The sequence below is a fragment of the Megalobrama amblycephala genome, linkage group LG12 (assembly GCF_018812025.1).
Source record: "Megalobrama amblycephala isolate DHTTF-2021 linkage group LG12, ASM1881202v1, whole genome shotgun sequence".
NCBI lineage: Eukaryota > Metazoa > Chordata > Actinopteri > Cypriniformes > Xenocyprididae > Megalobrama > Megalobrama amblycephala.
The window spans coordinates 8,009,069-8,024,439 of record NC_063055.1 but is presented as its reverse complement, the minus strand read 5'-3'; the positions used below and the strand labels follow the sequence as shown (position 1 = coordinate 8,024,439).

The following is a 15,371-nucleotide window of genomic DNA, read 5'->3' as shown; positions in this document are numbered from 1 at the left end:
AAAGTTAGGATTAGGAATGTTTGGAAAAAAATATCTAATGGATAATAAAATATAAGTAAAATATATACGAAGAAATTACTATTAATCTCCTTGAAATTTCGGATAATTATTTCATTTTATTTAGTGTGTTATTTGTTTTTCAAAGACATATAACCAAATATCTGGAATGACACGTTAATTAGTATATATCTTGACATTTTTTTTTTAATATTGTCATTTTTTTTTATACCTTTTTTCTTTATTTTACAAGAGCAAAACTGTACTAGGCACAAGACTAAAACTAACAAGAAACTAGTAAAAACGAAATAATTAACCATTTTCCACATCTGGAATAGGACAAAAGAAGAAAGAAACGAAAGAAAACGATTCAAAGAAAAGATTTCAAATTTCCTTCCCTATTCATTTTCCTTTTTATCCGTATTTGTCTGATAAATCCACGCATTTCAGAACACACATCTTAGCAGTTTATGAGTAACTGGTGCTGTGAGGTGGATTTCTGCGCTGCGTGCTGCTCTGCGCGTGGCCGTCTAGTTCTGTCTGAGGCGCGTGAATGCACGAGTATATACAAGGCATTATCTTCATTTCCAGTTTCATCGGCAATTTACAGAATGCAGAGGTGAAAACGGACGGTCTCGCCGATCGAGGTACAAATCCTTGACGGTATACACTGGTATCACACCAGTTAGTATTATTTTTATTATCTGAAAGCTGTTCCTGGGCGAAAATCACGCATGCATTCAAACAGAGGATTATCGCGGAGGAACTGCCTTGAAACCATGAGCTGCAGTTGGGGGACGGAGCTGTGGGTGAGTACAGCCGTGAGGCATGGAGGCGAATGCATCTGCAAGAAATTGAGGAATATAGTGCACAAAATGTTATCTCCTTTAGTTACATGCATATACCCATTAGTGATAGATAGATAAATACCGCACCGCCCATTTTACAGTGTGGCAGACCGCAAATTCTAGCTACTGTTATAGGAATTTTTAATTTCACGATTTTAGCCCTGGATATTATGCATGCATGTCCAGATATTTGAATGCAAGCTCCCTAAAGCCCGTTTAATGCAGTTATTAGCCATCAGCATTGACTAAATACCCTAGATGGCAATAATCCTGTGCTAATGCTGTCCCTAACCACAAGTGAATGAGGCTGGAGCAGGTGCACAGGTTATTCCCATGCATGTCTTTTCTCAGCTTTGATGTTGCAATGTGTCTGTAACAAAGTAACAGTGTTGTGTTGTTGCACCACATGCTTGTCTTAATATTTTCTAATAATTTCTGGTCCTTGCTGGCTGTAGCATCATGGGACCTTAACCTAGTAACAACACCATAATGTAGGATAAAATATACAGGGTTGTGTAGCCGAGTGGTTAAAAATCAGGGTGCTAACCAAAAAAAGTTCAGAATTTGGGATTCAGTCCAATCTCAAGTTGTTCAAATATGTGTAGGAGAGACCAGGGTATTTGGGTGGGATGTAACATCATCGGTTTAACCATTTAGAAATGAGTTACGGAGTGAAATCATCCTACATGGCCACCACCCTCCTCAGGTGACTGTAATATATTACAAGGGTAATATTTTAAAAGGCTTTACAGGACTAAATGTCAGAACTTCTATCATCTGAATCAGCAGGTTCTTGTTTAATTTAATTAAAAGCTATAACAATACTTTAATGCATTCGTCCATTAATAGGATATGACAACAGTGCTCCTTGTACATGACAGTAATTTAAGTTTAGGGACAAGTTATTGATTTCTAAACTACTTTAATTTGTGGCAGACAAATATAGAAATATATCAAAAGTTTAAGACGTTGTTAATAAAAACAGTTTTTAACAATGTTGATAAAAAATAAGTAATAGACTGAGCATTATTCTAATTGACTATTTAAATGCTTTAAAAGCTATACTATGGAGCTCACAGATCAATATGTTTTGTAACAGTAACCTGGTGGTGAATATGTTTCAAAACAAGTTAAATGCTCTGTGATGGATGAAGTTTGTACTGTGTATATAGTGATAAGCATTAGGCATGTTACGGCTGGAGGGCCAGCACTGCTGAATAATGGATCTGACACATTGCCAATGTCAGAGAATACTGCAAACTCATGAAATTATATGGGATGACTTTCTTTCTGAGGGTATTTTGATATCTCTCCTTTGGGTCCTCTTTCATAGTTATATCAAATCCATCAAAGCAAAATCTATACTTTTTATCTCCTAAAGTGTTCTGTTGGCACTGTACCTTCATTGCTATTTCATATTTTGTCACTGATATGAAAGTGAGACGTTATTCATATGTTAACTTTCATTGTGTTGTTTTACTGTTCTTTCCAGGATCAGTTTGATAATCTAGAGAAACACACTCAGTGGGGCATTGAGTTTTTGGAGCGCTACACCAAGTTTGTGAAGGAACGGTCTGAAATCGAACTGAGCTATGCCAAACAGATCAGGTAAGAGATTAATTGTAACTCATATTTGTAGATATTATAATAATAGGGTGATGTTATCATCAATTAGTTGCTCAAACTGTATGTCAATACACGTCACATTTATTAATAAAGCGCTTTATATAAAAAAAGATTGTTTAGAAAGCAGCTCCACAGTAATAAACAGAAAAATAACAGATTGCGGTTCATTTTGAAATGACTTCAATTTTAGCTGTAAAGCTTCACAGAAGACAATTGTTTTTTATTATTCTGCTCAATTCAGATAGTGTTGATTCAATTCCGTTCAATAACAGTCAATGTTGCAAAGTTCATTAATTATGAAATGACTTCATGAGCAGAATACAATAGTACCATTATTCAAGTTTTTGTGTTCTCATCTGATAGCATCAGTACAGTCATATTGATAATATTTACTTAATACTAATACATATGTCAGTTTTGTAGGGATGAGCGGTGTAACCAAAATCTTATAACACAGTAATTATTTTATAATTATTTTTAGCTGGAAATTCAATTAAAAATGTAATGTATTCAATTACCATGTTGCATTCTCTATTTTTGGATATTGCAGTGAATTTATTATTATTTTTGATCCTCGCAGATTGATATATTACTGCATCAGCAAAGTACTGAACTGTCAAAATGTACATTAATTACATTAATTGCATGCAAATGTTCATAAAAAAATGCTGTTATATGAGGACAAGGTATTATGTCAGTGAGAAAAAATCATAAAACAGGTCACATGTCCGATGTGTATTACCATGGATACTGGGTTTCCACAGCTCTGACCCACATTTTTATTATCCACCACTGCACTGATACTGTAATATTTCTTCCTGGCTGCATTTTGGAAGTTTATTAAGCAGCAGTTTCCACTGGAGATGCTGACCCTGAGGACACTGGATGACTTACAGTACCAGCATCATCTGTGCTCCTGCTTAAAGTTTATAATAAACTCCACAACTGGAGCTCAGGCGTGCACCAAACAGGCCCTTTCTGTTTGCATGTTCTGATCTCATAAGAGAAAATCCTCTTTATGTAGCCCTTTCGCTCAATCCGTGCATTGTTGTTATTTTTAAGAAGTGTGCCAGACTGTATTTAGCTCTCAAGAAAGAGTCTTTAATTCACAACATCTCCCAGAGGCTTTTTTTTTGTTGTTCAGATCACAGCCATGGGTGAAAGATTTATTAGGCACTAAGCACATGTTAGCACATAAACGGCATCGACATGGAGCTGTCTGACCGAGGAATAATAGTCCTTTAAAAACCGCTGGGTTGGGTTATTCTAATGAGGATTTATTTATAGCTTTGTTAACCTTTTTCCCATTTGCCGTCGCATATTGACGCATAGGGCGGCCCATTTAGGCAGATCGTAGGGAAACTAGCAGACAATAAAGCAACTGCATCGGTGTGGTCTTGTCAAGAAACTGCAAGATGGTGATCTGCCTAGCAACACGTCAGACTCCTGGGAGGTACCGTTGGGTGTGTGCGGAGAGAGGGAGAGATAGAGTGAAGGAAAGCTGCAGGAAAAAGCATTGAGGGGGCGGCACCATCAGCATGCGCTCTCACCATCATAATTGATTTTAAGCCATTTATAGGCCCTCTTGAAATTAATCACATAATATTCATGTATAAAGCAATGATTTTCTCATTTTTACCGTGTCATATGACGTCGTTCTGTATTCAGTTTTCCACTCTGGTCGACAAAGGTCAGCCTCATGAATCGGACGCCTTGTTCAGTGGGATGATACGATTATTCTGATGGTGACAATATTAGCTTTTGTTTGCGCCGCAGCCTCGCGTTGCACCACAAGCACCATTAGATCTTATTTGTCATTGACATGCACAATTTCATTCATTCAAATTACCGGGAGACAAAGGCACCTTTGAAAACAGTAAAATGTCTTGGTTTACCAAACCAAAACTGCTAAATTTGCAGGGGGTTTTTTTATAACTGAGAGGATGTAAATTAATTAACTAATATTTTTTTAAATGACTATTTCAAGGTAACTTTTGTCCATTTGGTGGTTAAAAAAAAACAAAACTGCATGCATTTTGTGGAAGAACATTGTTTTGGTTGTGCCTCGACTCATCGAATGCATATAGTTATCCTGCTGCTTATAAAACATTCACTACTAGGCTTAAGAGATGTAACCAGTTTAGGTGGAAATGATCTCATGCTGAGTAGACATGGTACGTCCTTGAAAATAAATTCCAGCACAACCCCACAACAACCATAATGAAATGACCTTTCACAAGAGATAATGCTTTACCATGAACTTTGTTCGAGAGCTACATATGGCAATTTATATTCAATATGGCCCTGTTTCCACCTGGTATTAAGATGTGTTTTGGTCAATTGAATCACAAGTAAACGAGAGAGTGGTGTTTTTATCCGTCTCTTTTGTCCACTTTCAACCACTTCTGTCCCGATTTCTTCGAGGGGAGGGTCTATGGGCGTGTAAATGTATGGGTTTTTCAGATCTTTCGATCTAATGGACAAAATAAGCTTGTGCAATTTACATTTGAACGTGCCCGGAGACAGCTGAAAAACATACGTAGAGCAGCAGCTTTTGTTTCTGCTCTGATAGCCGAAAGGTAGGCCAAAACGCAGTGAGTGTGTGTTAGAAATCGGGAATGGTGAGAGAACATTGTGCTTGGTACATTTTTCGTCTTCAACCCAAACTTGGGTCTTCAGCCGACAAACTTAAATCCCGTCTGGCTAGCGCGTTTCCCATAATGTTTTACGCATTAGGTCAGTAGGTGGAGAGTAGGCGGTCTTTTGTGGCTGTTTGAACACATTCGACCACATGAGTGTCTACACTATGAAAGCAGTCCGGTCTAATGCGTTTTCAACTACCTCTGGAAGTGGTTGAAAGTGGACAAGCTTGAAACGTTTTAGATCCCATTTACACCTGTATTTAGCATTGTCCACTTGTGATCCGATCAACCAAAACGCATCTTAATACAAGTTGGAAACAGGGCCTAAAATACCTTACCTGTTGAGTAATAAAAAGTTATCTCCACGCTACTTTTATAATATTTTAAATCCCTCAGTTCTCACCATCTTCAAAAAGCCAAGCCAATGTTGGTTCTTGTTTTATTACAAGCTCTGTTGTTTTCTCTTTTTGCTAGCAGACTCTCCTCTGTTCAGTGTTTGTTTAAAATGGGTGTGTCCATGTCAAATCTTCTCGCTCATTGTGACAACTAACCCACTCCCACACCGTACAAGCATCAAAGTAGCCCGAAACGACTTTTCTCTATTTACAGATATGACGGTACACTCATGGGCGGGTGACTTATGTACGCAGTTTAAACAAATAATCCCGTCCTAAAACTCACACTATTGTTTGAGCCAGTGTCGGGCTGGTTCAAACAAACAGAATTCATTTACGAACGGCTTGCTTATAGTTGTTTTATAGGAGAAAGTATTTAAAAATTAAAAAATTGCATCTTTAAAATACTCTTATATGTCTTATTACAGGAATCTGTCCAAGAAGTATCAGCTGAAGAAGAACTCCAAAGATGAGGAGGAATACAAGTGAGTGAGAACAGTTTGGCATACATAAATTATACACATGCATCGATATCTTAAACGTAGCCATTTACTGATGATGTATCAGGTTTACTTACACAAAATGGTTTATTTCCCATATACTAGAGTTCAGAAGTTTGGAGTCTGAAAAGTTTTATTAATGTTTATTATTGAAGTCTCTTATGCCCACAAATGTTGATCAAAAATACAGAAAAAAGCAATATTGAAAAATATTATTACAATTTAAAATAACTGTTTTGTATTTTAATGTATTTTTAAATATAATTTATTCCTGTGATGCAAAGCTGAATTTTCAGCATCATTACTCCAGTCTTCAGTGTCACATGATCCTTCAGAAATCATTGCTGATTTGCTGCTCAAGAAACATTTCTTATTATTATCAATGTTGAAAATAATTTAATGCATCCTTTCTCCAGAAACCCAAACTTTTGACTGGTATTGTATACTCACAAATTAGTGTTCATTTGCTGTCATTAGATTGCATTATTCGGTTGCCCCAAAATTATTTGGACACTTAAGCCAGACTTGCTTGAACAAACATGTAAAAAATATACAATACTTTTAAAAAATATTATTTAAAAGGAAAAATAAGACACTTTTCAATCCAAATCTTTCACAAAAAAGAAGTTTGTTAGGTTATAATTTGACACCGATTGGTTAAAAGGGCTCATAAAACTGAAATTAAGACATTTTTAAGGGTCCATAAATGCTCACTTTTTGGGATCCACTATGTATTTTGGCATCATTGGCCAGCACTGATATCAGCATCAATATTAGCCATTGAAAAACGAATTAAGTTGACCACTATTGTAGTCTTAATCATGAATGGGTCATTTCTAATTAAGGAAGAGAAACTAATTATTTATAATGTCTCATTTTGCTTTTTTGTTATGTATTGTAACATTTTCACATTTGCTGTCAGGTACACGTCGTGTAGAGCATTTCTGATGACCTTAAATGAGCTGAACGACTACGCGGGTCAACACGAAGTCATCGCCGAAAACCTGTCCTCTCAGATAATCGCCGAATTGACCCGCTACACTCAAGAACTGAAGGCTGAACGGAAATCGGTACGAGCATGTCTTTTCCGTGCTTTTCTTGTCAGGACGGTCCTAAAAATCCTGCTTTCTAGAGATCATTTAAAGAGATTATCTTCCCAAAAAGAAATCAAATCCCTCAATAACATGAATCACCCATTCAAGACATATATGAAACTACAAAAGTAATTCTTTCTCTGCGCGCCAGCACAGCGCTCACCTCTTACAAATCCAGGGTTAATCACGTAGGAATATGGTATTATTTTGTTTATGATTTCTCCCAGCTCTGTGGAATGAAGCCAGACCCAATGTGGGTCATGTATTCAGGTCAATGGAGTTTGAGAAGGTCGCCCTCCCCCCGCTCTTGGCCTCTCTCGTCTAAAGGTTCTCGCACGGGTTCAGGAGGCCTCTGTCTGAAGCTGGTGGCTGGAAGTAATACGACAACAGAGTAAAACGCCACCGCGCACGAGCTGAGGGAAGCTTCATTCCCTCTACTGTTCTTCCGACCTCCGTTGATGCATTTTGTCTGCCTTTTGTGTTCAAATGTCATGCTGAGAGAAAGTGGTCTTTATGTATTTTTCATAAAGAGAGTAGTGGCATGCCATGAGTGGGCAGACACAAGCGATCGCCTGTGCCGGTTTGTCAGTGAAGTTTTTGCTAATGAGAACCCCTAAATAAATGATTTGTGTTCCAGTGAGGAATTCTGCAGCTAATTAACATTTATTGTACATGAGTACGTCTTTGCTGGCGTAATTGAATTCTTTATGGAATGATAAGGGGGTTGGATTCAGCAATAGCTCTGGAATATAATCTTTTTAACAGCTGCTGTCTGGCTTGATTGTCTCATATTTCATTTAATCAGCTTAGTTTCCAATTAAATGTCTTTTCAGCATAATATTTTAAAAGGACATGTTGGACTGTGATACAGTAGTTGTCATGACTGTGTAAGAACTGAAAAAGAATTTCTTATCCTGAACCTTAATTGTGGTAAAATGTGTCTTTCGTGGATTGTTTCTGGTATAAACGTCCAAATGTTCAATGACGATGTTCAAAAATTATATACAAATATTAAAGTTCATTAATCTACTTGTATTTTAAAGGTGCCCTCGAATGAAAAATTGAATTTATCTTGGCATAGTCAAATAACAAGAGTTCAGTACATGGAAATGATATACAGTGAGTCTCAAACTCCATTGTTTCCTCCTTCTTATATAAATCTTATTTGTTTAAAAGACCTCCGAAGAACAGGCGAATCTCAACATAACACCAACTGTTATGTAACAGTCGGGATCATTAATATGTACGCCCCCAATATTTGCATATGCCAGCCCATGTTCCCAAAATTATGAAAGGCATTAGAAAAGGGCAGGCAGTAACGTCTGGATCTGCACAGGTGAATCAACAGACTAGGTAAGCAAGCAAGAACAATAGTGAAAAATGGCAGATGGAGCAATAATAACTATTTTTAGTGATATTTGTAAATTGTCTTTCTAAATGTTTCGTTAGCATGTTGCTAATGTACTGTTAAATGTGGTTAAAGTTACCATCGTTTCTTACTGTATTCACGGAGACAAGAGCCGTCACTATTTTCAAACACTTGCAGTCTGTATAATTCATAAACACAACTTCATTCTTTACAAATCTCTCCAACAGTGTAGCATTAGCCGTTAGCCACGGAGCACAGCCTCAAATTCATTCAGAATCAAATGTAAACAATATAACAGTATACAATACTCACATAATCCGACGCATGCATGATGAACACTTTGTAACGATCCATTTTGAGGGTTATATTAGCTGTGTAAACTTTGTTTATGCACTGTTCAAGGCAAGCGCGAGCTCCGTGGGCGTGGAGAACGAGAATTAAAGGGCCAGTAGCCCTGAATCGGCTCATTTATAATGATGCCCCAAAATAGGCAGTTAAAAAAATGAATTAAAAAAAATCTATGGGGTATTTTGAGCTGAAACTTCACAGACACATTCAGGGGACACCTTAGACTTATATTACATCTTTTAAACACCTTTAAAGGAATAAAAAGTAGTTTACCCAAAATTGAAGATTTTGGAATTGAGTGCACAAGTGGTATTGACCACTCTTTTTGACCAACATCCAATTTGTAATGAAAAGAACTGCTATGCCTTACACCTACTTTTGAGATTCATGAAAAAATGAACATAATGGGGTAAATTATGATAAAATGAGCTATTAATGTAAATTAAATAAAAAATGTAATTTCTTTTCTATAAAAAATGTCGCTATCCTAATTTTATGTACCCTTTTTTATTATCCTCCAACTGTACAGACTCTATTCCAACTTTGTTTTATGTGCTATTTTTGTTTTTACAGAAATGTGGCAGTGAGTGTGTAATGGTTTAATGAGATAATGTAGAAAATCTAGTTTTGACTATTCGTAGCCACCATTCAAACGTTTGGGGTCTGTAAACTAGGGCTGCACAACGATTAATCGCGATTAATCGTTTGCAAAATAAAGGTCTGTGTTACGTAATATATGTGTGTTCTGTGTATAATAATTATGTATATATAAATACATGCACATACATGTATAAATAAATAAATATACATATTTATATATATTTTAGATTACATATAAATATAAATATTTTATGTATAAATATAATTTTTTTCTTAAATATATACATGTATGTGCATGTATTTATATATACATAATAAATATACACAGAACACACACATATATTACGTAACACAGACTTTTATTTTGCAAACGATTAATCGCGATTAATCGTTGTGCAGCCCTACTGTAAAAAATTTTTACGATATTTTTTTAAAGAAATTGTAATAGTTTTATTAATCAAGAATGCATTAAATTGATCAAAAGTGACAGTAAAGATGTTTATAATGTTACAGAAGATTTCTATACATTTTATTCATCAAAGAATCCTTAAAATTTCCACAAAAATATTAAGCATGTGGATCATGTGACATTGAAGAGTGGAATAATGGCTGCTGAAAATTCAGCTTTGCATCACAGGAATGCATTTCATTGTAAAATATATTAAAATAAAAAAATATATTACTACATTTTTGATGGAATGAATGCAGGCTTTTGTTAGCATAAGATACTTCTTTCACAAAATCTTACCAACCCTAAACTTTTAAATGGTAGTGTACTAAATTTGAATTATATTTCTTGTCTTTTCTTTCCTAAAGCATTTCCATGATGGCCGCAGGGCGCAACAGCACATTGAGAATTCCTGGAAGCAGCTGGAATCGGTGAGTCAGTTTAACTGAATAGAACATAGTGTGAATATTCAAATTTTTCCTGATACTGGCCTCTCTTTCATCACCTGTCTGAGATATGAGCTAGATCTGGGCCACTTTATACAATAAACGCTTGTGTGAAATGAGCCACAGGTCTCTGTAAAAGGTGTCTCTTTTAAAATAAACAACCTAGGTTTTAATATATAAAAAAGTAAAACTATTGGTAAATACAGAGTACCTAACTAAAAGTAACACCACTACAAGCTGAACTACATTTTTAGTTACTTGACAGTAGCATACTTTTTTCAGCATTTTAATGTAAGTTCCTTTGCTCTTTCAGAGTAAGAGAAGATTTGAAAGAGACTGTAAGGAAGCGGATCGCGCCCAGCATTACTTCGACAAGGTGGATGCTGACATTAACGTGACTAAAGCAGATGTGGAAAAGGTATGGATCACGTGTGTGTGTGAAGGAGAAGAGACTGATCCTATCATAAACCCCTCATTCTCCATGACTGCTTTCATCCTTTTCTGTGAGTCTGTGTGGATGATCCCTCTTTGGAACGACGGACGCTGATATAACCGATGTCAAGTTCCCACCTAACACCTTATACCTCACCTGCTCCTATCTTACAGTACCTTCTCTGTACTGCAGAAAATACCCATTTTGCTCAAAGAGAAGTTGGACAGTATGCACAATAAGTCTGTGACCAAATTGGTACCTGCTAATATTTTGTTGTTTTTTCATTTGGCATTGGGCAGATATTTAAAACAGATATATATTTTTTCTCTAATTCTGACAAATCAAATAATTTCTTATTCAATGCCAGGGTTCAAAAACGTAAACAGATTGCTTTTCTACTGTACACAGAAATACATAGGAAAAATTGTAAACTGGAGCTTTAGTATGAACACCAGGGCTAGACAATATATATATATATTCACCATGATTATAATTGCGAATTTAATTAATAAAATTAAGCAGCGTGGTTTATATTGAGATGATATTAATGTACTTTTTTAAGGTCATTAATTTAGTTTCGCAATCTCTCGCTAGCATGAGAGTCTTAACACAGATATGTTTAATAGTGTCTCAAATTTAAATTGGGAAATTTAAATTCTGTTTCAATCATTTGATTCAAAACCGTTTAAGTGACTTTTGTGTAAACAAATAATGTGAAAAATAATTAAATAATTTTATATGTTGCTCAGGTCTAAAATTCACTGTTTTAAATAAATAAAAAAAATAAAAAAAATGATAATATTATTTAAAAAAAATAAAAATGCATATTTCTGATTCACCGGCATTAGGATAATTGGTAACACTTTACAATAAGGTTTCATTTGTTCATTTGTTTACTTTAGTTAACATGAACAAAAATACTTCTAAAGTATTTATTAATTGTAGTTAATGTTAATTTCAGTATTTAGATATACAATATTAAAATCAAAAGTTGTGCCTGTTAATATTATTTAATTTACCTCAGATAACAATAAACAGTTGTATTTTTATTAATTAACGTTAACCAATACGTTTACAAATGTTGTATATGTATATGTTAGATAAAGCATTAACTAACGGGACCACATTGTAAAGTGTTATTGGAAAATTTATATTATTTAAATGTTCAATAATGGGGATAATAAGCTCAAACACGACGAAAATTAAGGTAGTTTTAGTGATAAGAAAAAAACAACTACTAATATGGCAGTGGCCTATTTGTTATTAATATGAGGCTAAATGAACAGATTTGGATTTTGTTTAGCCCATGTATAGATGTCTTCTTAAGTAAGTTCTGTTATTAGTGTGTCTGTGACACTAATCGACTCTGTCTTTGTTTTTTAACATGTCTTAAAGCGGTGTTCTCTCAAGGTAGGTTTGAACCAAGAGTCGTCTTTGTCGGTGAGGAGTTTGTTAACTTGTTCGGTGTATTACCCATATCAGCAAAGAGTGTTTGTCGTAATTTTCGTTGTTTTTTCGTTTTTAGCTTTTGTTACGTTCACGTCTATGCTTGCAGCGAATCTTTCCTGTATTCACCTTGTACTAATGTACAGAATAAGACTTGTCATGGAAGACTGATGTTAAAATGCATTTCGATTGCGAAAATGGGCTACGTTGTAAGGGTTACACAAAATCAATAGCTATTACTGTCAACCACAAAAAGTCCTGAGTTTGAGAGTCTGTGCACACTGTCTGGTTCATGTACATGATGTTGTATATTTTACAGTGGCCACTAAAAGCATTTAGACACTTTAAAATAAACAAATTTCATTGCATTATTTGCAGTATTAAATCAAGTAGCACAAACGCACTGTTAAGCTATAGATATGTTGTTCAAAGTTAATAAAAAAAATATTGTGACACTTTGTGGTTGCAAAATTTTAGTGGAAAATAGTTATTGTGCTGAACAACACCTGTGGTTATGCTTCCAGTACACATGTGAGAAATTGAAAATAATTGAAAATCCACAAAAACGTCAGTGGGTTAAAAGTCATTGAGCAAAAATGGCAAGTTTAGTGAAGTCATTTTTGTGAAAAGCTTTACATTTTTTTGCATATGCATCGCAACTTGTATTTATATTTTGTGTTTAATGCAATGACATTCGCAAATTTGTGACTTAAGTATCCAAATGCTTTTTTGGTCTGCTGTATGTGTTTAGTTAGTATGCATGATGAATGGATGTCTGGTGCGAATAATTTGGACCATTTTCACATTATGTTTTGGAACATTCATTGTCATTTTAGTGTGTGTGTATGTGTGTGTTTGTGTGTGTATTTTCTCATACACTGTCGGTACACCATCGTGTTACTCTTGTCTTCTTCATCATTAGCAAACTACTCATACTATTTCTGGAGTATATTGTTTTATATATAGTGGGGTACCCAACTTACATTAGTCAGTGTGTGCAGTATACAACCAGAGCTCACTCAGTGAGATATCCCACAATGCAATGCATTCAACTTGAGCTTCCATTTCCAATTTCAAATGATCCTGAAGGAATATCAAATGCATCTTTTTTGACTCATTATTTAATCAAGACTACCATGAGTTAAGACATTTATACTCAAAATGGGTGCAAAGACTTCACTTTTTACAGTGTGCGTGACGCGAATTTCGTCATCAGAAGAGTACGCATGTACTGTACGCGCACCGCCGGATTTTTGTAACCTCACACTTTTTTTTGCAGTAATTAGTTTATCCACAAGGTGGCAACCGTGCCCTTGGGGCGTTGATTCACAAGGTAGTTGAAGAAAAACTACATAAACAGAACAGACTGGAACTTATGCAAGCTACAGCGACAATGGAGGCCTATATAGATGAGAGATTATATGAAGATGTTAGAAAGTACCTATATTTGTACAACTCTAGCATGAAAGAATACACAGATATTTACATGGGTTGTAACTCGTGGTGAGAGATTGCGCAAAACTGCGCATGCGTCGAACGCCTGTGTATGCGTACAAGTCAAACGAAGTATACTTTGCAAGGCTGTGCGTTCAACTGTGCGCGTATGCATAAAAAAAATGAAGTATACTTCGGGCTTAAAGGGATATGGTGGTGGGAGAACACAAAACATTTGCGAGAGAATGCAAAGGCTTTGACGTATTTTTTTTATACTGTAACTATTTCAACTCCATTAGATGAATGAAATGTGCAAATTGATGAGGTCATGTAGCAAACTGTTGTTTGAAACATTTATCATTTTTATAATGCATTAAAATAAATAATAAAAATAATATACTACTACTACTACTACTAGTAATAATAATAATAAAATAATTTAAAAAAAATACTAAAATTGACTATTTTGCTTAACACTCGTCAGAAATTAGACTGAGATTGAGATTTTTTTTCTTCTTTTTGTTTAATTTTCACAGAATAGATGCATCTTTATATGTAAAAATATATAAGTGCCTCACAGTTAAAGTTTAGTCATAGACAGTATATCACCATTTCGAGATTAAAGCATCATTTGACAACTTAAAGTCTGCTTAAAGTCACCATGAAATCAAAACAGAGTGTTCTTTTTTGTGTGTGTGGAAAATTGCAGTATTATTATGAATGATTTACCTGTACATATAATTATTTTTCTAAAATTCATCGAAAATTAATAGAATCAAAATAAGTTCCCCTCCTTCTTGCAGTGACATCTCTTTTCTTCTCTGGTGTTTACTGGATGTGGCGTTTACATGAGATCGACCAATAGCAAACCACAACCATCTAATCAATTACCCATGGACAAAATCAAGTCCCGCCCTACATTTTTTCTTGTTTGAGAAGCCGTTTCACTCGGATATACATCACAATAGAGAAGAAAAGACCATGGCATCTTCTGTTTCATGCCGAATTTAACTAAGTAAATGTACTAATCAGTCCCTCCAGAAAAACGCGGAATTTTTTTGTGATTGTTGCGGGCTAAAATGCTTGATTTTGCGGCACGTTTTCTTAAAAAATGCGATGGAATATGCGGGATATTTTTGCAATTTTATGCGATGAAATTGCGGGAACTTGCAAAAACTGCGGTTTGATGAAAAACAGAAAAAAATAAAAGGTGATTCCCCCAACACCCTGTTCTCACTAGGCTACTACTTTAATGTAAAGAGTAATTTCCTATTACTTCCTATGATAAGCAAGCATACTAAATCACAGAATATTTAAGTTCTCATTCTGTTTTATTTCAGAACTTAATTAACACATGGCTCAAACTTACAAAACATTGAGTCAAACAAGTTCTGTAGCTTTACAAAAGGAAGGCTTTACTAGTGTGAAGTAAACGCAACATTTTTCAACTTTCTGCTAAGATATATGTGACTTTTATGATATCATGCTAGCCCCGCATATATTTTGCTTGCTGAAATCGGCAATTTATGCATAAATATGCTGCAATAAATATGCGGACTTTGGCTGATTATGCATGAAATCAGGCGATCGCATAATCGCGTTTTTCTGGAGGGACTGACTAATGCTCCCATGTGTCAGTTCAGCGGTAAATCAACCGACGGCCTTGTTATCGGATAATGCACATTTTTTGTTTTTGCTTATTGTTGAGTGGATGCTCAGTAAATGTTGTGTAAAGTAAATTATTA

At 35.2% G+C, this 15,371-nt stretch overlaps 1 protein-coding gene across 4 annotated transcripts in view; it reads left to right on the top strand.

The window, feature by feature from the left end:
* Positions 1 to 57: 57 nt before the first annotated feature.
* Positions 58 to 15,371, top strand: part of fnbp1a (formin binding protein 1a) — a 31,880-nt gene continuing 16,566 nt past the window's right edge. For 3 of the 4 annotated variants that reach the window (XM_048209324.1, XM_048209326.1, XM_048209323.1), the window contains exons 1-7: positions 58 to 806; positions 2,338 to 2,453; positions 5,937 to 5,993; positions 6,931 to 7,078; positions 10,236 to 10,298; positions 10,627 to 10,731; positions 12,142 to 12,156. In XM_048209324.1, coding sequence (XP_048065281.1) covers positions 732 to 806; positions 2,338 to 2,453; positions 5,937 to 5,993; positions 6,931 to 7,078; positions 10,236 to 10,298; positions 10,627 to 10,731; positions 12,142 to 12,156 — 579 coding nt within the window. In that variant the 5' untranslated portion in view covers positions 58 to 731. The remainder of the gene's footprint in view (positions 807 to 2,337; positions 2,454 to 5,936; positions 5,994 to 6,930; positions 7,079 to 10,235; positions 10,299 to 10,626; positions 10,732 to 12,141; positions 12,157 to 15,371) is intronic. The other variant, XM_048209325.1, reaches the window with a different exon arrangement.